Genomic DNA, 22,489 nt, shown 5'->3' on the forward strand with positions numbered 1-22,489 from the left:
ATAAAAGTCAATCAGCCTATAAACAGCTAAGTAATTAAAACACAGCCTTTTTCTATATAATACACTTCCGCATCAATGGTGGGGCCACGCTATGCAATGACAAAAATTGCTTTTGTACTGATCAAATTTTATAATTTGAAATATGTAAGAGCAGAATACGCTGCTAAAATTAAAAATTTCATTATTTGACTATTCACAAGAGACGTTTACGTCCGCCACAAAATTTGCATGTCGCCATAAAAACAGAGAATATTGATACAGACACACTAATGTACACAAAAAGTTAATAAGCGATTTAGCAACAGATGGCTTGTTATTAGTGGGGATGTGCGACAATGCCAAACTACGAATTCTAATCACGTACCTAGTTCCAAAATGATGTAATAAGTTGTTTAGACTTGTGTGAAGTTGCCCAGCAAGGATCTAAGTGAAACGTGAAACGAGAAAGCAAGTTGGAAAGGAGGAGTGGATATTCAGATGCTGGTCTCACTTTTCCCACCGGGTACTTTTGTGTACACATGCGTCTGAGCGCCGACGAGACAGCCGCCTACCCAACAATTTGCACAAGTGTCCCTCATATTCTTTACTTAATCTACTTTACTCCACACCCCAAATTGTGTTAGAGGTTATTATTATTTTTCATTTCACAAATCAGTTCCTGCATTTCGTCATAAGATTTTTGGAGACTATTATTCATTGCCTTTTGTTGTGATAAATACATACAATGACGGCAAACCCTCACTCATACCTTGGACAAGAAACACATTCATCAAATCTCTGCTAATGCGGAACATTTAAAGTATGTAACTCGATGCTTCTAGCCCTCTGGCTATAGCAAACACTTCAAACTTTCCAGGAAGGCAATCATGCGTCGCACAACAGCAAAGTATGTAGAAATGTATAATATTTTGAACATAAGTGTGGATTTAGGGAATTCAATAAGCTTTTGAGAAATGGAGTTTTTAAATTGCTTAAATTTAATTGTTTGGCTTAAGACCACTTCGAATACGAAATCTGTGCTCAATAGATTCATTAACCTTTGAAATATGGTCAGATAAGCAGGACCCTGTCAAGAAAAAAAGGTGTAAAATTGGTAGCCTAGCAAACTGTTTTTGATAGTAAATCATAGAGGCTGACTCGGCTTTGCTGGAAAACTTTGCTGTTTAGTGGTAAACTTCAACCTCAAATCTTTACTGAATTTGTGTGCTAATATGTACCGAGAGGTAGTACTGGTGAAGCGTCTAATTACCATTGACAAAGCACTTCTTCAATACTATTCGTAGTGTAGAAAAAATAGCAGCCGTAGCTGAGAATGTACACGTAGACCATGGAGAGTCCGTCGATTAGACGCCGTTCACAACAACTCGGACTGACGTATGAAACGATTTGATGCATTTTACGTCGGCATCTTAAATTGAAAGCGTACAAAATAACGATTGTACAAGAATCCAAGAAGATCCGAAATGAGGCCCATTTCTACATCAATAAGTACAAACGACCTGAAGAGATTCAAGAGCCGTCATTTCATCCAGAAATAACAACGATTTGGTGAGGTTTGTGGGCCAGCGGAATCAACGTATGATATTTCTTCAAAAATGATGCCGATAAGAACGTAACCGTCAATTGTAACCCTATTCGCGCCCTGATAACTAACTACCAACCAACCTCGTCACCTCGGCGACATTTGGTTTCAACAAGGTGGCGCCTGTTCCCACACATCGTACCAATCAATTGATTTTTTGAGAGAACACTTCGGCGAGCAGATAATTCAGTTACATTTCGGGCTGATCGATTGGCCAGCGAGAGCGTGTATTCGCCAATTACCAGTCGAAATGCTCGAACGAGTCATCGAAAATTGTAATCAACGGATGGATCATTCAATTTAAAATTTCTGCATTTTTTCTTTAAACTTCGAAATGGATCACTTTTTAGAAGACCGAAAATCGCACTCAAAATTTCTGGAAAGCACGTGTCTGCGAAATTTAGAAATATTTCGGGCATCTCAAAATACCACGTGGGTAATTTTTTCCCACTATAGTCGGGTCTGCATAACCGAAAGAAACCCGGATCTTTATCCGACCAAGCAAGCGCAACGATGAGGCGCCAAAGGAATTCCTGCAAATACGAAGGAGGAGAAGACCGTCCTATCGGCCGGAGTTGTGAAGACCATAGTTTTCTTCGGAATCAAGTTTTTGTATGGAAAACTTTCACATTTGACGATATATCTTCACGAAATTTTGTATGAGTTATTGTTCACAGAAATAATGTAATATCGGAAGAAATTGTACATATCGGCTCACTATAGCATATAGCTGCCATACAAACTGAACTATCGGAAAAAAGTCTTTCTATGGAAAACTTTTGTATTTGACAGGATATATTCACGAAATTTGGCACAGGTTATTTTCTAGAGCAACGATGTAATCTCCGAAGAAATTGTTCAGATCGGATTACTATAGCATATAGCCGCCATACAAACTGAATGATCGGAATCAAATGCTGGTATGGAAAACTGATATTTGACAGGATATATTCACGAAATTTGGTATACATTATTTTCTAAGACAGAAATGTAATCTCTGAAGAAATTGTATATAGCGGCTCATTATAGCATATAGCTGCCATACAAACTCAACTATCGGAAAAAAGTCTTTCTATGGAAAACTTTTGTATTTGACAGGATATATTCACGAAATTTGGCACAGGTTATTTTCTAAGACAGAAATGTAATATCCGAAGAAATTGTTCAGTTCGGCTCACTATATCATATAGCTGCCATACAAACTGAACACATAGTTACTAAAAGAAATGCACCTGTGAAGGGTATATCAGCTTCAGTGCAGCCGAAGTTAACGTTTTTTCTTGTTTGACCCTGACATTGCAATCTACACATCCGCTATAGTCCTGCCCTGTTTGAACTGGAAGTTTTTCGTCATCCACCCACATTTGACAGTATATAACAGTCTACTATCGAATGGTATCGAGGTTGTCGCCGCCACAGGGCCCTACTTAGAATTTTTTTTTCACATTTTTTCGTTTTTTCTTATATGGTCCAATTCGCGATTTATATTACGCTAAGATGGCTGTTATGACAAACTTGGGGTGGAAACAATCAAAACTGAATTCTAACTTAACTCAAATTAATTTGTTATGTCACACACACAGCTGTGGAGACATTTGTAAAATAATCAATATTATATACATACATACAATCAGACATATTTCCGGTTGTTAGACTGCATATTACCGCAGCAAACCAACCACAAAAAATTATATAGAACTTAATGCAAATTTGCATTTCATGGCAAACAACACACAAATACATGCACGCGTATGCGTATGCGTATAACTGTACTTAGTTCGATTGGACAAATGCAATTAGTCATCTCACCATGCAATTCCGAAGCGTCAATCACTTTTCAAACCAACAGAAGACATTGTATTTGTTGTAAATGTAAATATGAAAAGGCTTGCTTTGTAAGCACACACACACACGCACTCATAAAAAAACACAGTTACTTTTACATGCAACCGCAACTAATTCCCGTTATGTTAAAATTTTCTCATTCACAGTGTCGGAGCTCGGTCGCAACAGTGGCGGCACCAACACGTCCCGACGCACCATATCGACGAAACGCCGGTTGGAACAACACGAACTTCGGCCACTCAAATAATCGAACAGCTGTGCGCCTGCTGGTGTTTGTGGAATGGACGCGTTTTTTGGTCTTCATCTTTTTATATATGTACATTCAACGTGTAAATAAAACTGAATTTAAATTGCAAACTTATTTGCGAATGTGCAATTGTTGCTCGAAACTCGTCGAAGCAGTGGGAGTAAACAAGCATCTTTTTTATCAACTACTTGTACTATAAACATAACTGTATATTTAACATAGAACTAGCATTACTTGAAGCTGTCAAAAGCTGACAGTTGTGGCATAATTTGTAAGTTATTTGTAGTTTATAGAAAGAAATGCTTAAGCACAGTTGGTAACTTTAAGTTTTAAATGAAATAATTAGGGCTTTTGTAAGAACATCGACATTTTAATCACTAAATTAGGGTTTAACACGCTAATTTAAATACTATTGTATGTATGCACTTTAAAAGTCAATGTGATAAAAGTAGATGTATCAATTAATAGCTAACTAAGCATGTGACCGTTAGAGACGATGTAATTTAACGATGTTTTTTCGCAAATTTTTTTTTTTTTTTTCATTCAAAATATTTCGCTTCAAAGGTGACCAATGATAATAGCAACACTCCAACTTTTCATACCACTTTTGTAGTACCATTTGACCTTTGCCTCAAAATAGGCCTCAGTTTCGGTGACCACCTCTTCATTCGACGAAAATTTCTTAGCAGCGAGTATTCTTTTCAATCCTGAGAACTGGAAATAGTCACTGGGAACTAGATCTGAAGAATATGGTGGATGCGGAATCAATTCGAAGCATCAAGGACTTTTACCATCATTTTCGCTGACTTATGAGAAGATGCATTGATTTAGTGAATCTCCACTTCCTTTTTCCTCAAATGCGGGCGTTTTTCGGCGATTTCATCCTTGAAACAGTCCAATAAGCCTATGTAATAGCGCTGTTCATGGTTCTTACTTTATCAAGGTAGTCAATAAAAATTATTTTATGCGCATATCAGAAACTTGCCAGCCGAATGTTGCGTTTTCAACGATTTGGAGCGGGTTCATCGGTTGGCAGTCTGGATGACTGTCGATTGAACTTCGGAGTTAAATAATGAAGCCATATTTCATCCGTTGTCACATATTATATTTCAACAATTTCAAACACCGCTCCAAAGACTGCTCCGAATCCTGAGCTCGTCGTTTTTTCTGGTCCAAAGTGAGCTCGTACGGCACGCACTTTGCACAGAGCTTTCTCATACCCAAATATTCGCGAACAATATCATGTATAAGGTGAATTCCAAAGTAAACAGGACTTAAAAAAAAACAGATCAAATGGTTTTTTCGGCAAAATTTTTTTTAGTGTTAAAATAGTCTCCTCTGCTTCAATATAAGCTATATTGCACGGTCCACTCGAACGAGTGTTTTAACTCATTGGCCGGTATGCCGATGCAAGCTTTTTGAATGGCCTCTACGTCTGCATAACGCTTTTCTTTCATGGGCAAATGTATCTTACCGAAAAGTAAGAAGTCGCACGGTGCCATACCAGGTGAATGCGGGGAGTGATTAATGGTTAAAATGTGATTTTTGGTCAAATAATCGTCCTTCGAATGCTGAATTCCGAGAAATTTTTGGTCGTCAGTCAATTTGTGCGTAACAAACCGTGCACACACCTTTCATAACCCCAATGCGATAATTCAATTTCTTTTCCATGAATTTCAATGAATTTCGACTGATTTTTGATGAATTCACGCACGTTTCGATGGATCCGGTGATCGCGGATTTTGATTGGCCCACGTGTTGATCGTCATTTATGTCCTCACGACCACTTTGAAAACGTTGAAACCACTCGTGCACTCTGCTCGTCGCCATAAACTTGTTGAATGTTTCAATTAAAACGTTTCGGTAAAAGTTTTACCAATTTTGAAACAAAATTTAATGTTGGCTCTTTGTTTCCCCATATATATATTTCTAACTCATTTCTCAAAGGATTGCTTTAAGCTATATTTTAGCAGAAATAGTAATTTTACAGTGTCCATCAGCTCTATGGTCCACAGGTCCATAATAAACGCATCATTACTCTGTCGAAAGCTTATTAGTAATTCGCAAGCATTTATAATTTATATATGCTTGTAGCGTTCCATTTAATTTGATATTTATTTTGGTCAGCTTTGCAGTGCAGTGGGTCATTAATATCCAATATGTGCTTAGCTAACAGTTTAATTATGGAATAACATTTAACGGTTACATATATAATATGTATAAGTGATATAATATATAATATGCGTCCATATGTAAATGCCCATATATAATAACTGTAGCATATAATTACTCAGCTTAAAATCAGCCAGCGCGCATTAGCTTTGGCCACAATATATTGTATGTATTAAATGAGTAGGCTCTAATGACAGCATAAGTCAGTAAATAAATAGATTTTGTTATTGTTGTAAAAATGTGCAAATATTCTAAGGATTAAGGTTCACAAAGCAAATTGTAAAAACACACATATAGACATAAAATAAAAATAATAAAGTTATTTAAGCCAACATCGCATGTTAGAAAATCTCATAAGAGATTTGTGAAAGCAAATATATGGAGGAGAAAATTATTTTTAGAAAGAAAGAACATTATTTTTAGAAAGAAAGAATATTATTTTTAGATATGCTAAAAATTATTCAATTAGAAATGCGAAAATCTCAACTCTTGTGATGCACTGTGCATTAAATACCAAAGTGGTGTAAAAATTGTTATTGCAAAAGAAAATACAAAAAATAAAGTAATTTATAAAAAATATCGCGCGCAATTTAATGTTTGCTATGCGATATACATACATATGTATACGAAATGTTTAATTTCATTAAGTTGTTATATTTAGTTTGCATATGTAGTTTAAGGGTGTGTATTATTTCCCAAATTGATTTTTTGTCTGCTGTGGCGGCATGTAGTTTCAGTTTTTGTTCTCTATATGTGACCTGGTCTACGAAAAGGGAGTTAAACGTGTGAAAACTAGTTTTCTGGGAAACAGCTGTTTTAAATAAACAACTCGTTTCGTCAGTTTCAAAAGTCAAAATTGATTTTTTGACACCTAAGACCCCTTTCCGTAGACCAGGTCACATATGTATATGTATATGCCAGTGGATATTTTAATATTTCGAATTAAGCATGCGAACCTAAAAACATTAAAAAATACAAAATAGGCGCTCCATAAAAAAGGTCCTATTGATTTTTTTATAAAACCATGCCTTTAAAAGTTATATCTTCACTTGAAATGCAAATCATCGTATCATCAAAAAACCGAAATTCAACTTTTCATATTTTACGATTCACCACATCATATGAAATATATGCAGCATAAAATTTTCAGTTGCCGCTGTCTGAAATAACCAATATATAACCGTTTTTTAACCAATATATGTATAACCAATTTGTAACCAATGTATAACCATTTCATTACTAATATAAAACTATTTTATAGCCTATATATAACTATTTTATAACCGAAACTCAATTTTTTTTTTTCAATATAAGTGGTTGTTATATATAGTTTTTTTTGCACCCTTAGGAAAAGTGATGTTACGTTATTTTGCATTTTAGGTGACGATATGCAATATGAATATATTGAAGTTGAGCACCAAATGTACCATCTTCATAGAGTACAACATGTCGTATGAGCAACACAGATTGCATAGGCATAGAAGTTATGCATCAAACGTCCTACCTTGAAAAGTACGCCATGTCGTATGAGCAACACAGAAGGTATAAGCACTTGGGTACTTGTATGAATGCTCAGGTCATTTGATGCTTAGCTTTAGCTGTGTATAACTTTTAAAGGAAAGGTTTTATGAAAGAAATTAATACGACCTTTTTTGTAGAGCGCAAATTTTTTCACTAAAATATCACATTTAGGTATATTTATGTACATAATTCAAAATCTTGAAAAATCACGTGTTATATATAAAAAAGGGGAAATAATAAGATCTAAGCACGGTATTAGCTGAAAATAAAGACATTAATTAAAGTGGATAAAAAAAATGAAACTTCAACGAGCGTTTAAAAGAAAAATTAACTTATAAAATAACGAACAACCTAATGTAACATTAATTTATACATTAAAGATTTCTAAAAATATGTATAAAACTATTTTTATGCAATTCGAATAAAATTTTTAATTAAGAAATACCACAATAAATGCGAACAATTTTTTAAATGCGGCCTAAATGCACCTTTGGGCAAAGAAAAAACGTAATTAACGAAGGGCTGTGGTTATGCGTGGAGTTGCCATATACATAGCGAGAATAACAAAGAAATAACCATGAATTGTTGCATAATATTTACGGAAAAATTATTTATATGTATGTATGCTGCATTCATACGAAACAAATAAATACTTTCTGATTTATTCAAATTACGAACACGTGTGCAACCATTAAATAATTTGCTTGCTTTGATTTCTAGAAAAGCAACACAAATTACATGCAACTTTAATATTCATAAACTATCACTCACGGCATTTTATGTTTTCAACTGGAAATTATTATTATTWTTTTTTTTATAAAAATCATATTGTGATGAATTAAATGTTAATATTAGCGCGCAGATGAGTTTTTGAAAACGGTGAAAAACTACTCACCTACAAAACATGTGTAAACAAAACACATGCGTATGTTCTAGATTTGGTTTATGGTAATTTAATTGTTGTGTTTACCGTTAACTCAACTAATGTTGCCTACCTTTCAGAGCGCCACGAAAAACAGCATGATGAAAAAACTGCAAGGAAGAAGAAGATAACAGGCTCCGGCACTTGTATTTAAGGCGGTACTCTAGTCTAGAAATTTGAAAAATCGAAAAAAAATTCTTTTTCATACTTCGATAGTTTTGATATTCAAAAATATCTCTCTAAAAGGATTTTTTAAAACTCAAATTATTTTCAAATTTATAGCCATTTTAGTGACGTGGCAACTAGACCGATTGAGCAAACTATCTATCAATCTGTTACGCTATCCGAAGCTTTACGTAAAACTTTAAACGCGTTTTTCTCAAAACTCCTTTTTTGAAGCGGTAGCCACAATATCTCAAGTTCTAATCAGTCGATTAATTGAAATTTGGCATGAATATTCTTTAAATATATCTCTATCACTAGAAGCAACAAAAAATAAAAATTTTAAATTTTAAATATTAAAAAAAATATATCGATACAATTGAAAAATTTGTGAAAAAATTTACCTTTTTTTTTTGAGTAGCCGCCATTTTATGAATTTTTTTTTTAGATTTGCTGCTTTATGACAGCGACATTCGTACTCATTAAGAATCTGTCATTGTTTTATTTCTCAGATGCCGACAAGGGTAGAAAAGAGGACACGGCCTCTTATCCCCCCCCCCCTCCCTTTCATCACAGGCGCATAACTCGATGAAAAATTTTTTTTTTTTTTTTTGAAATTTATTTTGTGTAGTCTTCTAAGATTAATAAACAAATGATAAAAAAAAACGCATAGTAAAAATATCTAGTGCTCCTTTTTTATTAATTCTTGAAAAAATTCGAGCCTCTAGACTAGAATACACCCTTGAACAACAATTGTCTATAAATTGACTAAGTGACTAAGTAAGTTCGGAGTATTGTTTACAAGCCTACAAAAACATTTTGCCAAAATTTAAGCAAATAAAATGTTCAGCGGTGAAATTCAAACGTAGATTGCAGCCAGCGATTGTTTATAAGCTCAAACAATTTAATGCGAATAATATAATGCAGACAGCATTGCAAAATGCCATGGAGATGATCATCAAAAGACTGTAACGCCACGTGCGCACCATAATCTTCTACCGAAGCAGCAAGAACTTAGATTGGAGAGAGAGCAGAAGTTGCTACATTTGGCCGGAAGCAATCAAATTCCAAACACAGTCTTTTCTGACGAAAAAATTGTAACAATTTGAACAATTTATAAACTCTCAAAACGATAGGGTTTACATGACCCACTGTTTATATGAAAATTTGAGTTATCGGTTGGCCACCAAGAGGCACCACTCGCCACAAGTAACGGGTACATTGCTCTGCAATCGTTTTGAAATGAATTGATTCTGGCCTTTTGCTTATTTCCACATATTCCGTACTTTGAAGTAAATAAAAGTAACTATCCAAACCAAATGTAATGCCTTGTTCATCGATTACGCTTCAAGAGCCGGACTCAGAACTGTGGCAACAGCATTTGAATCGAATGAAATTCATGGAACAACCATTATATTCACTTAAATTGACAGTTAGGTGTGGTTTTTGTCTGGTGAAGTCTTCGGTTCGAACTTCTTTTGTAATGAAATGAGAGTGGTGACATTAATACTGTCAATGGAGAGCGCTATAGATCCATAATAACCAACTTTGTATGACCGCAATTGGAGGAAGTTGATAATATCTGGTTCCAACAAGACGGGACTACGATAGAGAGTCTACTTTTCTGAACTTCGTCTGGTATCAAACGGCTCGGAGAGGTCCTTCTAGAGCATAAGGTTATCTAGGTGATTATGTATTTAATTACTGCAAAAGTGGAAGACAAAGAACACTCTAGAGATCCAAAAACCAAAAAAAATTGAAATGGGGAACATTAAATATTACTCGTTGAAGATTTTCGCCACCATTTCAAAGCGCTTAATTTAAAAGGAATGAAATATGAACTGCAACTAATGGACATTGAAAGACGAAGTAAGTGAAGTAGTGAAAAAGAAGTCGTTTCAACTTTAGATTTTAACAGATAATTAAAAATAGTACCATTAAGACAATCCTTAACGCAACAAATCATATGTAAAACCAGACCAATGAGCAACATCAACGACCAAACCGAGTACTTTTGACCCAAGTTAGTGCTCCTAATTTGAAGAAGAAATGCATGTTAAATTTCCAATTTGATCCGAGTAATAGTATCGGAAGTTCAGCCTTGAGAACTTGTGCGCTCGAGGCTAGCCAGGCTAAGTGCGTCGTCTTTAAACGAATATTTCTCCAAACTGTGTTTTTGAAATCGGTTGGCAAGATTTCTCGAGAACTACTCAACCGATCTTCCTGAAATTTTACACGGCCCTTTTAGATACAATGTTTAAAGATTTGGAAGAAGCATTTTTTTTCCAATTATAACTATTTAAAAACAAAATTCGCGAAATTTTCAGATTTTTTTCTTTTCTTTTTTTTTTTTTGAAAAAAATTGCAGTTTTTTTCCTTTGTCCAAGTTCTAAGTTAAGGTTTTAACAAAAACACGTACTTTTTTCACTTTAGATGGTCCTGTAATGAGTTATCCTGCCAAGACGTTCGCATCTTTTTTTCGAGGAGTCAGCGAAAATGGCGTCGCAATGGCCAAATTTAAAATATTTTTTCCCAAAAATTTCAGAATTTCTTTCTTAATAATGTATGTTTGTAACTATAGAAAATTATAATAAAATATCTAATTTTCTTTTTTTTTTTGTTAATTGTTGAAAAAATGCTGTTTTTTAACCGAGGAAACCCATGTAACCCCTTAAGAGACGGCGATGGTCATCAATGGCAGTAATATTTTCCAGTTGAAAACCGATGATATAGATATCCTTTTTTAACATCTAATAAATCGAATTGATGGATCATGGGCATAAAGAGACAAAATATTGATTTTGCTTTCATATTAAAGAAAAAATTACAGGAAGTTATGAAATAAAATTATACATGCAGCCTGACAGTGTTTTCTCCAGTTTGCTTTGATGTTTTGAGCTACTTAATATGTAGAAAAGTACTAACAGCTACAATATAAAACTAATCTGAATGAATCTGAATCTAAAAAAAAAACTTTAAATCAAAGCAAAGCAATATTTTTAAAAAGTGGACAGGCATGTGACAGTATAATTTCCGCAATACTATCCCATACATACATATAACAGTCTGAATGTGCATACAAGGGTGTGCCAATACATGTAGGTATGTATGTATGTATGGGGGTAACGGTGCGTAGTATCACCCGTCATGTGCAAACAAGTTATTAGATGTTAATTTTATAAAGTGCTGAAATTTGATAATGCCACCGACAATGTACACACATTTTCGCTGAACATGGCAGTACGCAAATAAAAAGATTATGATTAGAAAGTGCTTAAGTTCGTTCAATATTTGCCAGACAAACACTAAACAAAAAAAAAACAGCAAAAGTGAAACTCTAAACGGCGGAAAACACGAACACGCAGCATAAGAAAGAAATCCTATCACACAGCAGGCATTGATTTTGTTCAAAAGCGTTTGCTTTTCTCTAATTTCTATTAGTTGGCTATTGGCGACCGGAAGACACCTTTAAAGTATAGTACTAAGAAACTTGCATACATATCTACACAAGACTGTGATGGTTGCAGGCCTTCACAGCTGATGGGCGTCGAGTATTTTTTATCCTTTTTAAGTGAGCAATTTTCGGCGAAAACCACTCAAAGGGATTCGTGGAACCGTAATTCTTGTAAGTAGTATGTTTGTATGTGTATGCTGGGTCAGCAACAAGAATAATGGTCTTGTTGAATGGCTGAAGATTAGCGCATTCTTCTCATGTACTGTTAATTGGATAAGCGTATCTTGGTGATTGACAAAACTTTATTCGGTAATTGAAAAAACCTGTCGCAACTTTTTCGCAAAAAAAAAAAGTACAAAATTTGTCACCACTTGTAAGTATGGTATATGCGTTGAGCTGAGTCTTCTGCTCGAACAATTATGTATGTGTAAGGTAAATCAATAACATATTGGAAATTTGTTGATATTTGGCTAATAATATATTTTAAGTAATTAAGAGCTTGCTATAAGAATTTTCTATGCGATATGGTATTACCGTTGGATCGAATTCAACCTGAAATATTTCATTTAAAGAGCTCACTTAAATTCGCATTCGTTTCTTATTTGAAAATAGTTCAGCAATTACAGGGTTTGTCCGGAAAGTAACGGTACTGATTTTCTTCCGCCGCGATTGTACTGAATTCGGTAGAGGGCATTCCTAGCTAACGAACGTGCGGCTGGGCAGGACCTGGCTTCGCTTGGAATATCCAATTGGCGGCACGTAGCGAAAAGAAGAAACGACTGGCGCGCTGTACTACTACAGTAAAGAAGAAGAATTGTTTATGCCAACAATGTAGCGAATGACGCTCTAAACATGATTTGAAATCGAAAATACCAAAATTCGCTGAGTATTCGGTCATCCCAGGCTTGGCTTGGAACAAATCCACTGAAAATATAAATAAGCCTGTATTGACTCAAAAGGAGTGCATTTAGAAGGCGTTGATAATGAAGATATGTATTAAAATGGGTGATGATGTAGGATTTCTCTTATACAATTTGATCAGATAGTATACCTTATTCTTAATATGACCTTCTAAATACTCGAACTTGTACTCCATTTTTGGAGATATCAATCTGAAATTTTGCACACGTCCTTTCCCCCCCAAGAAGCTGCTCATTTGCCAAAATAGTCGCTATCGGACCCCTATAGCACATAGCTGCCATACAAACTAATCAATCAAAATTAAGTTATTTTATGGAAAACTCTTTTATTGTTTTTTTTTTTTTTTTTTTTTGGCATAGCTTATTGACCAAGGCAGCGGTACAATGTGGGAGTTGTTTGTTCAGATCGGACCTGCCATACAAAGTGAACAATGAAGATCAAGATAAATATATTTTTATATCCTTTTATCCAAAAATAAATGCAGCTGTGAAGGGTATTATGGCTGCAGTGCTCTCGAAGGTTACGTTTTTTCTTGGTTTTGCTTCTAGTTGCACAATATGAAATCCTACGAGAATAGTTCTAATTGATGAATAATTTAATATTTTACAATTTTCGAGGACTTTTTGGTTACAATGTATTAATATGTTGCTTACAAGTTTTTAGGTTATGATTATCAAATTGAGCACAGAACTTGTGCAATTTGAACTCATAACATACAATTTGGATTTAAGGTTATGATTAGCGCGCAGAGAGAACTAATCTAATAGCAAAGCAACTGGAAATTGCTTGAAATTCTGGGTTAACCTTAATCTACACATCAGCAGAATGCTATAAAATCTAGGCGGCAGAGTCAAAGCATAACGGTCCATGCTTTTACTTTTAACCTCATTCCAACCTCAATATTGTACATTTCTTTGGAAAATATATTTATACATAGAAGGAAAAGTATGCGAAACATTGAAATTGTGCCATACATTTTTTATTTCAACTTCTTTGTAGTGTTTTTTTTTTTTTTTTTTTTTTTTTTTTTTTTTTTTTTTTATTTAATATATGATCTGTCTCTTATACACATCTAGATGTGTGTAGGAGTACATACATATTTAGTTAGAGTTTTTATGTGTAGTAGTGAGCATGTAAATTGTAGTTAATTTATCGTTTTCGTGACTAACGTAATTAGTTTCTGTTCGGACTGATAGCTGACCATTATGTTGGGTGATTTCATGTTGCCGCTCCGCCGTCCCTGCTAAACAGACAGTTATACGAGCGCCTGTTTCCATTACCGAGGAAGCGCTTTGCTCACTTTACAAGCGTCCAGAGTAAATGACAGTCATGCAAATGGTAGCCAACAGAAAGTCAGGTCAGGTTTACCATGTAAATGTTGTATTCATAGATTTCTCTTTTTGGCTTAGTACATTTTGCGCCTGCGGTTGGTGTGTATACGTCGAGTAGCATTATTAAATTGTTAATCCACTAAGTAGTACTAAATTATAATGTTACTTGCCGGCAGGCAAGTGGTAAATGCAGTTCTGATGTGATGCGAGTGCTGGAACTGCTTTAGTTGCTGGTGATTACGTTATGATTATGGATATTTGGAAATATGGTTTAAGTGTTTATAATGTATGGAGTCTGGAAGGATTTACTGTAGACAGTAGTATGGATAACGTTTAATGATTATGCATATAAATTGTGATGGCTTTGAGCAATTAAGGTATCAACTATGTCATATTGATTGAATAGAAGACACGCATTCAATGGAGCAAATTCAGTAGCCTAGTGGGCTTAGTAACTGATTTTTACTCTTTACGCGATAAAATTTGGTTCGAGTCTTTGCTAAGCATTACTTCTTCAAAATAGCTATACTTTAGTAAGAAAACCGCAGCATGAAACTTCAGTTAGTTTTGCATCAGGAAACTACTTCAGACTTGTGAATCTGGCGTTTGCTTTATAAAACAACAAAAATTACTTAGTTTTATCTCAAGAATGAGACAGCATTCACAAAGGCACTGATGAACCAATAGTTAAAGTTTTTTACGAGGCGTTCGGCTTGGACATCACAATACTACTTCTGTTACCTTCCCTTTCTATATATACATATATACATAAGTACATACATACAAACATATATTGTAGATTTACAAAAAAACGCACTTAGTAAACAAAATTGGTAACAACTCTGTAAAGAAATCGAAACAGTGTTTCATCATGGGACTCAATGTTGAATAGAGCAAGGTAGGTTAAGGACACGAAAGCGATGACAACCACCCACACAGACACATACATACGCACATAACTATTTAGTCTACTAGACACACTGATTCAGCCAAGCCCCAGCAGCCGACTGCATTCCGCTCATAAATAATGCATGAATTCTCACGCACGGCTCATGAATGAGAAATACGAAACGAAAATCTTTGATATGCCACACGCCTTTATTGCGTCTCACTTCGCATACGCTTAACATATGCTTATCATACATTTTTTGTTCAATAATTTTATTATTATTTTATATATTTGTTAGTTGCTTTTACATTGGATACGTAGTTGTAGTTGTTAGTGTGATTCAAACATACCTTTCTCATGGTCGCTGTGTAGGGAGGCAACGCTGCCGAAGAAACGCTTATCCAGTATTTGTAGCAATTGTAGAGCGGTGGAGTGCACCTCAACACGTGGACAGCCGGTCATTAGCAGTGTGACCGTTATAACCGAGGTGTAGTGATCGCAAGGATATTCTCTGCAAAAATAAAAATAAAAAAATAAAGCAAAATGATGAATTATCTTTGAAAGCGTAGCTGCTTATAAATATATTGACAGATATTTTTATTTTTTTATTATTTTTTTTTTTTTTTGTTTTAATATTGGTTGTCAAAAAAATCTTGCGGTATTTTTATTGAATATTCAATTGTTCATAAAATTTTTTTTGATGACTCATGCCCAACTCTTGACCGATGCTACGGCTGCTACTATGCCGGTCTCTTTCGACCAATTCAGCGATTTTATCGCAATTTCGACAACAGGCCTTCCGGAACATGGCGCATCTTCGACTACCTCTACACCAGAACGAAAACGTTGAAACCATCGTTGTGCGGTGGAAATGGAAACTGTATGGGGTCCACAAACTGCACAAATTTTATTGGCGGCTTGAGATGCATTTTTGCCTTTATCGTAGTAGTACTGTAAAATAAAATAAAAAGAAACGACAATCAATCTATAAAACTAAGAACTACGCATTCTTAGCGAAAATACCGCAAGACTTTTTTGACAGACGTTTGTCTTTATCACTATTCTTCAGTGGATTGATAATGATATCGCCCACTGTGAATTTTAAAGGAAACGCGGTTAGAAAAAGCGACTTTTTGGTCATGTCATAGAGATTCAGGGATCTTTCGATTTTTAAAGCCATCAGACAGACTGAAACGGACCTATACTAAACGAACAATTGAACACAGAAAATATAATTTGTTGTGTTTGGACAACTGTATAAAGGAGAGCGCTTAAATGTAGGCAACGTTTTGTTTTATAGATAAAGGTATCTGACTTCGATAACATAGACTTGATTTCGATCAATCAGTTTGTATGACAGCTATATCTTATCGCGATTCGAATTGAACAATATATTCGGAGTTTGTTGCCTTTCTTTGATAAATTTCGTGGAGCTGTCTTATCAAACAGGAAACTTTACCACACAAGGACTTGATTTTGATCGATGTTGTTGCTATGTTTCTTGTAGTAACAGAATTCTGCCGAGTTGACAATCCTTGACCAGGTAAAAAATTGACAAAATTGACGGGATTTTTATCGATCAATGTGTATGACAGCTCTATCCAACAGAGGTCCGATATCGGCGATTTTTACAAATGAGCAACTACTTCGGTAGCACCAGACAGACATATTTGTAGGATGTCGGTCGTTGAATCCAGCCTCGCTGAGTCTCCATCGAATCATTGATACATCCACTATCACTCCCGTCGCTTTAGTAAGGTCTTTTTTAATATCTGACGAGGATTTAAAGCGATCCAGTAGACAAGACCGTCGGTTGAGCATGTGTTTGGCAATATTCGACTTTCGTACCCTTTCAGAACCATTTTTTCGAGAAAAATACCAGTCTCCGAAATTTTGTTTTTATGAAATCTGAGACAGTAGTCTGGCTGAATAACATAATGCCAAATATTTGTTAGATGCTGTGATAAGGGTGTTATTTTTATTATTATTTGTCCGTTAGTGACATCAATTATTTGTCGTCGTTTAGGAATGTTTTTCTTTTATAAAACACTTTTCAAACTTTTTACGACCACAATTGATATTTGAATGATGCAAATCAACACTTTATAACACTATATATAAAAGCCAGAAATTGCACGTCAATCCAATTAGGAATAGCAAACTCACTCCAACATAAAGTGATAGCAACTACCTGACCGGGTTCTTATGCCCAGTACTGTATAGTTTATAGGGTATTCCTTGCTTCTGGGTCTTACAGACTTCGTGGAAAACTTAATATAATATAACAGATTAGAATGATTTTTATGTCCCAAAGAAACACTTTTTTATGAAAAAATTGCTGCTATTCACGCTCTATGTTAAGCGAATTAACCCATTTGTACCAAGTGTTCAAGCTCGTACAGGTCATATGAGCGCTGAAGGCATTGACGCAGTTGAGTTCAAAAAAATATTATTTCGCACGAACTCATTAAAAAAATAAATAAAATGATTTTGGACGACCGTAAAGTAGGGGGCCTTTCGAGGCTCAATCACTGCGGCAGTACAGCAATATATCATATTCGACACAAAAGTATTATAGTATCAGCTGAATATCTGCAGAAAAACAACAGTGTCGCAATATTGGTGCAGTTATTTGCTTGTTGGAAATGGTATGATTTGCTTTCGGATACTTCCTAGTGAATTTTCATATTCTGAAACATCAGAAAATTGGTCGCTGGAAGGAAATTTAGCGACAATAAAGTCATAATAGCCAAAACCGGGTTCTATTTTGAAGCAAAAACCAAACCACACTACAAAAAAGGGAATGAAAACGTCGTTGAATATTACATTCGAGCCAAAAAAACTGGATTTTTTTAAAGTGATGTGATGTATTCATAAATACAGATACGTTGTACCAAAAATACAAGCTTTTTTTTTTAATTATTGCCATAAAAAACAATAACGAACTAAATTTAAAGTAGCTTAGCAGACGCATATACATAAATATTGTTTTTTTTTTTTTTGTTTGTTGGTCAGTTCTAGATGCGGCACAGAAGGTAATCAAATGCATGTCAAGGGATAGACAAAAAATCGGCTTTATAGTAACAGCAGCCAGACTAATACAGCTGCGGCATGCACACAAAGGGAAATTGTATACATTAGAGCGGGTCGATTTTTTTCTATAAAATCGGGTGTTTAGCAAATATTTGACGGATCATTCTGAACAACTTTGACTAAGATTTTAAGGATCCGAAACCAATTTCGAGTCAGATCTAATCCTGTCGATTCTGGCCAATTATTAATAGAGTATCAAAATACGTCCAAGTATTAAATTTGGATATCTCAAAAACTGACAAACAAATTTTTATAATCCCTAGAAAACTTTGCCCCACAATTCGCTGGCTCAAAACCGGTTTTACAGGTTTTATTCAAAATCATTCTTGGAACATTTCCCGCATACGCGATTTTTTCGATTTTTTGAATGCCTGAAAATCGACCCGCTCTAATGCGCACATGCACTTCTAAATTTGTATGTCGCTGGCTGGTGTAAAGGGTGAAGCGAGTGTGCGACAGTAAAATATCAAAACCATTGAGATGTAAGCGAATTTTAATTCGAAGAAGGCAATTTAATTTTACTGCAGTGCCTAGGGAATCACGTGCGTTTTGATATTCAAATATGCTGCATGGAATATATATAGGTACTATATAGGAATAAAGATACACGCGTTAAAGTGGAAAATCCCGAAAGGATTTTAGCTATCTAAATTTTAAACAGTACAAAAATGTATGTTAAATAAAAGTAATATCTACATATAACGGATAGTCCAAATAGAGGTATTTCTTTCAATAACCTTTTTTTTTTTGATAGATCACAATTGAGTCGTGCCAAGCTGTCATGTGATTTTTGTTCAGTATTGTTTGGCGTTTCATCATGGACAGCTTTACGCCTGAACTACGTTTACAAATCGTCCAACTTTATTATGAAAATTCACATTCTGTAAGGTCAACATAATCGACCTACTGAGCGTACTATTTACAACATCATTAATCATTTTGAGACCCAGCATTCATTTTTGGATAATATTGAACCAAATAGACGACGTCCACTACGCAGTGAAGAAAATATAGCAGCCATAGCTGAGAGTGTACGCGAGGACCGTGGACAGTCGATTCGGCGCCGTTCGCAGCAACTCGAACTGACGTATGGAACGACTTGGCAAGAACTTGACAGCTTGTGCAAGAACTGAACTTGCTCGAGCTTCCAAAGCGATATCCATTCGATCGATGAGACTTAGCCGCAGCCAATATTTGAAAGAGATAATCTTCAGAAAATAAACGCAAAGAATGCTCTTTCGAATGATAATAAACATCTTACATTAAATTTGAAGTTGATGTGTTGTTTTTTTTTTTATGTAGCGAACCTCGATCGAAATGGATCACCCTTTAAATAACTATTCGCTTTTCGGACGAAAAGGTAAATAAAAAATATATACTGAAGTTAAAGTTATTACTTTATAATATATTAATTAGTATAATTTTTTATATTAAATCCCGAACTAATCCCGAGACACAAAAAACATATTGTAATATCCCTGCGTAGGCAAGCGCTAGTCAGACACAACAACAGCAAGAGAGCAACACAATCGCATTCCAATACACTTTTATGGCATTCCAAGAAGTACAGCGCTTAGCGTCAAATCAAACAGCATTACAGAGGATGTAAAAAGATTTATTTTTCTTCTTACAACAATAATATATATATTGTATATTTCGGTCTATTTCTTAGAAACCAGCTTATATGCTTTTGTTGTTCGTAATAATATAAGCTGGCAATGAAATTGGTATCAAGTCTTTAACCCAAAACAAACTTTCGGTCTCAAAATTTTCAATTCTTCTCGGTAGAGTATAGACATTATTGAATTTCATTTTTAGTCCTGCGACTATGGCTCTTCGGTTCAGTTCAATTTTCTATAGCTCTTGCGAGCATTTCGACTAGTAACTGACCAAGGCCTGAATCGAAGCGGGATTGTCCGCATTGTCTTTAGTCTTTAAGTATCTCCATAGGAAAAAGTCTAATGGTGTGATATCACACGATGTTTGTGGCCAATCGACTGGCCCAAAACGTAAAATTAGCTACTCGCCAAAGTATTCTCTCAATAAATTCATTGCTAGATGTTAAGTGGAAAGTGGGCCGTCTTGTTGAAACCAAGTGTCGTCGAGATCACGAGCTTCAATTTCAGGCATCAAATAGTCGGTTATAATGGCGCGATATCAGTCGCCGTTGAGCGATACGTTCTCACCGACATCATTTTTGAAGACATATGGAACGAAGATTCCATCGGCCCACATATCAAACCAAACCGTTGCTTTTTCTGGATAAAATGACAGCTCTTAAATCATTCCATTATCAACTGCCAAACAATACTGAACAAAAATAACATGACAGTTAGACACGATTGATGCATGATCTATCAAAAAAGGCTATTAAAAGCAGAAAGTAGCTCTACTTAGATCACCCGTTATATTAATATCCTAAAAATCAGCGAGCACATCGCCATTAAAATGAAAGTAGTGGCAATAAATGTTGCAATGGTATGAGCATAAGGAGATAGTACTTCGTTAGTACGAATAGGCACGCAAGGCAGTCATAACTGCAGTTGACGGAAGCCTTACGACTAACGAATTTTACAAGATATTGTACAAAAGGAATATAAATAAAGAGAGCTTAAAAATATAAAAGAAATACGCGTTCATAATAATGTTGCATGCAATTTTAAATCTTTGAGATGTTAGCGCTAGACATGCGAACTAGAAAATTTCGATAATAAAGGCGTTTATTTCATTTTTATCGCCGTTCTGTGCAGCAAGTGTGCTCCAATCAATTTTGATTTATAGTTTTATAGAATTATATCACAAAGTTGTTTATTTTGGCCTTGGGCAATTTATATAATATACATACATATGTACGAAAGTTTGAGAGATATTATATATATTTTCGAACATCGCTTAATTTTGTATGAACAAATTTTTATGACAGACATAAAAGTACTTTTATTTTTGAAACTACTTTTCAAACCGTTTTTTCCTTTTTTTTTTTTGTTTTTTTTTTTTTTAAGTTTTATTGGAAGCCTGTGACTTCACAATTTTAGTCACATATTTTTATTGCCTTATATAATTTTCAAAAGTCCTTACCTTGCACTAAAAATAGCAGCCAAAGCGAGGAAGCAGGCATCGGCGACGCGCGCAGTCGAAGTATAGCAACGATCGATAACCCATTCGAGCAAAACGCTGCTGTCCGGATTCGATTCGAGTAGCAAAACGACTGTGTCGCGAGCGAGTAGATAGATCTGCAATGTGAATTAAATACAATTAATTTTTGTATATAAAAGTTTGCACTTCAACGCAATTGCATAAAGCAAACTCGTGCACTTTTTCAAAATATTTGCAAATGCAAAGCGAATTTACTCACCTTCTCATCTTTGGATGTCAGCAACATGTCCAGCCATACATATAAAATACCGTAATCGGATAGAAACGGTGCATAGAATATGTGGCCGCAGCAGATCAGAGCGGATAGTGCCTGTTTTAAAAATAGAAAAGGAATTAATTGTGAAGCAAAATTCGAGTGTTTGTATGTATGTGTGCTGGAATTTAAAATATATTACGCTCATAAGACTTAAGGGGGTATGCTAGTCTAAAGGGTATGCATTTCTGAATTTTTATTTATTATTTAGTTATTATTTTTAGTTATTTATTAACATTAAAAGAATACAGAAAAAAATCAAAAAATTTATACAAAAGTTGAAATTCTCAAAAAATCATTGATAAAGTGTGGGATCGAAATACCTATAATTTCGAAAATATTTTGAATTTTTGAAAATCTTCTTGTATATATATTCCTGATTAGTTAAACTTTGAAAAAGTTAAAAAAAACAATTTTTCTAGACTAAACCACCTCTTCAAAGGATAAACAAACTGTTTAATATTCAAAACTCCAATGAAACTTACCTGGAGCGCACTAAACTGTAGCTTCTCCTCCTCGGGCGTTTGTCCAATCTGCGAGGTGACACCCAGGGGCTTGGCAAATGAACCACACCAAATGGCAAACAGATTGAAAAGACTGCGTTTTAAGCCGGTGGTCAGCAGTGTGCCGCATGAATCCACTGTAAAGGTAAATTAATATATAAAATAAACAAAGTATTAGCATGGCTTGGATCAGGGAAAGCTTACGTGAGAAATTCTTAATCATTTTCCGTATGAAATTGCAAAAGTGTGCTTTGACTTCGCGAATGCTCGTGTTGTCCTTATCCGTTTCGGCTAGCAGATATTGAATAGCGCCCTCAATATATTCGACGAAGGTTGGGTGTAGAGACATTGTATCGCGTTCTAGTACACATGGACTGCAAATAGCAAAAAAAAATTTTTTTTATAAAAAAAATATGTTATATGTAAAAACTATAATAT

General features: G+C 34.9%; 1 protein-coding gene across 7 annotated transcripts in view; it reads right to left on the minus strand.

The window, feature by feature from the left end:
* Window positions 1–22,489, minus strand: part of LOC108968330 (protein furry) — a 121,231-nt gene that overhangs the window by 73,813 nt on the left and 24,929 nt on the right. For all 7 annotated transcript variants that reach the window (XM_018932290.1, XM_018932289.1, XM_018932295.1 and 4 more), the window contains 5 exons: window positions 22,256–22,425; window positions 22,034–22,188; window positions 21,495–21,605; window positions 21,218–21,372; window positions 15,397–15,557 (listed from right to left, as the gene is read on the minus strand). In XM_018932290.1, coding sequence (XP_018787835.1) covers window positions 15,397–15,557; window positions 21,218–21,372; window positions 21,495–21,605; window positions 22,034–22,188; window positions 22,256–22,425 — 752 coding nt within the window. The remainder of the gene's footprint in view (window positions 1–15,396; window positions 15,558–21,217; window positions 21,373–21,494; window positions 21,606–22,033; window positions 22,189–22,255; window positions 22,426–22,489) is intronic.

This window comes from Bactrocera latifrons, unplaced genomic scaffold, assembly GCF_001853355.1.
Source record: "Bactrocera latifrons isolate USDA-ARS-PBARC rearing strain unplaced genomic scaffold, ASM185335v1 scaffold_21, whole genome shotgun sequence".
NCBI classification, from domain to species: Eukaryota; Metazoa; Arthropoda; class Insecta; order Diptera; family Tephritidae; genus Bactrocera; species Bactrocera latifrons.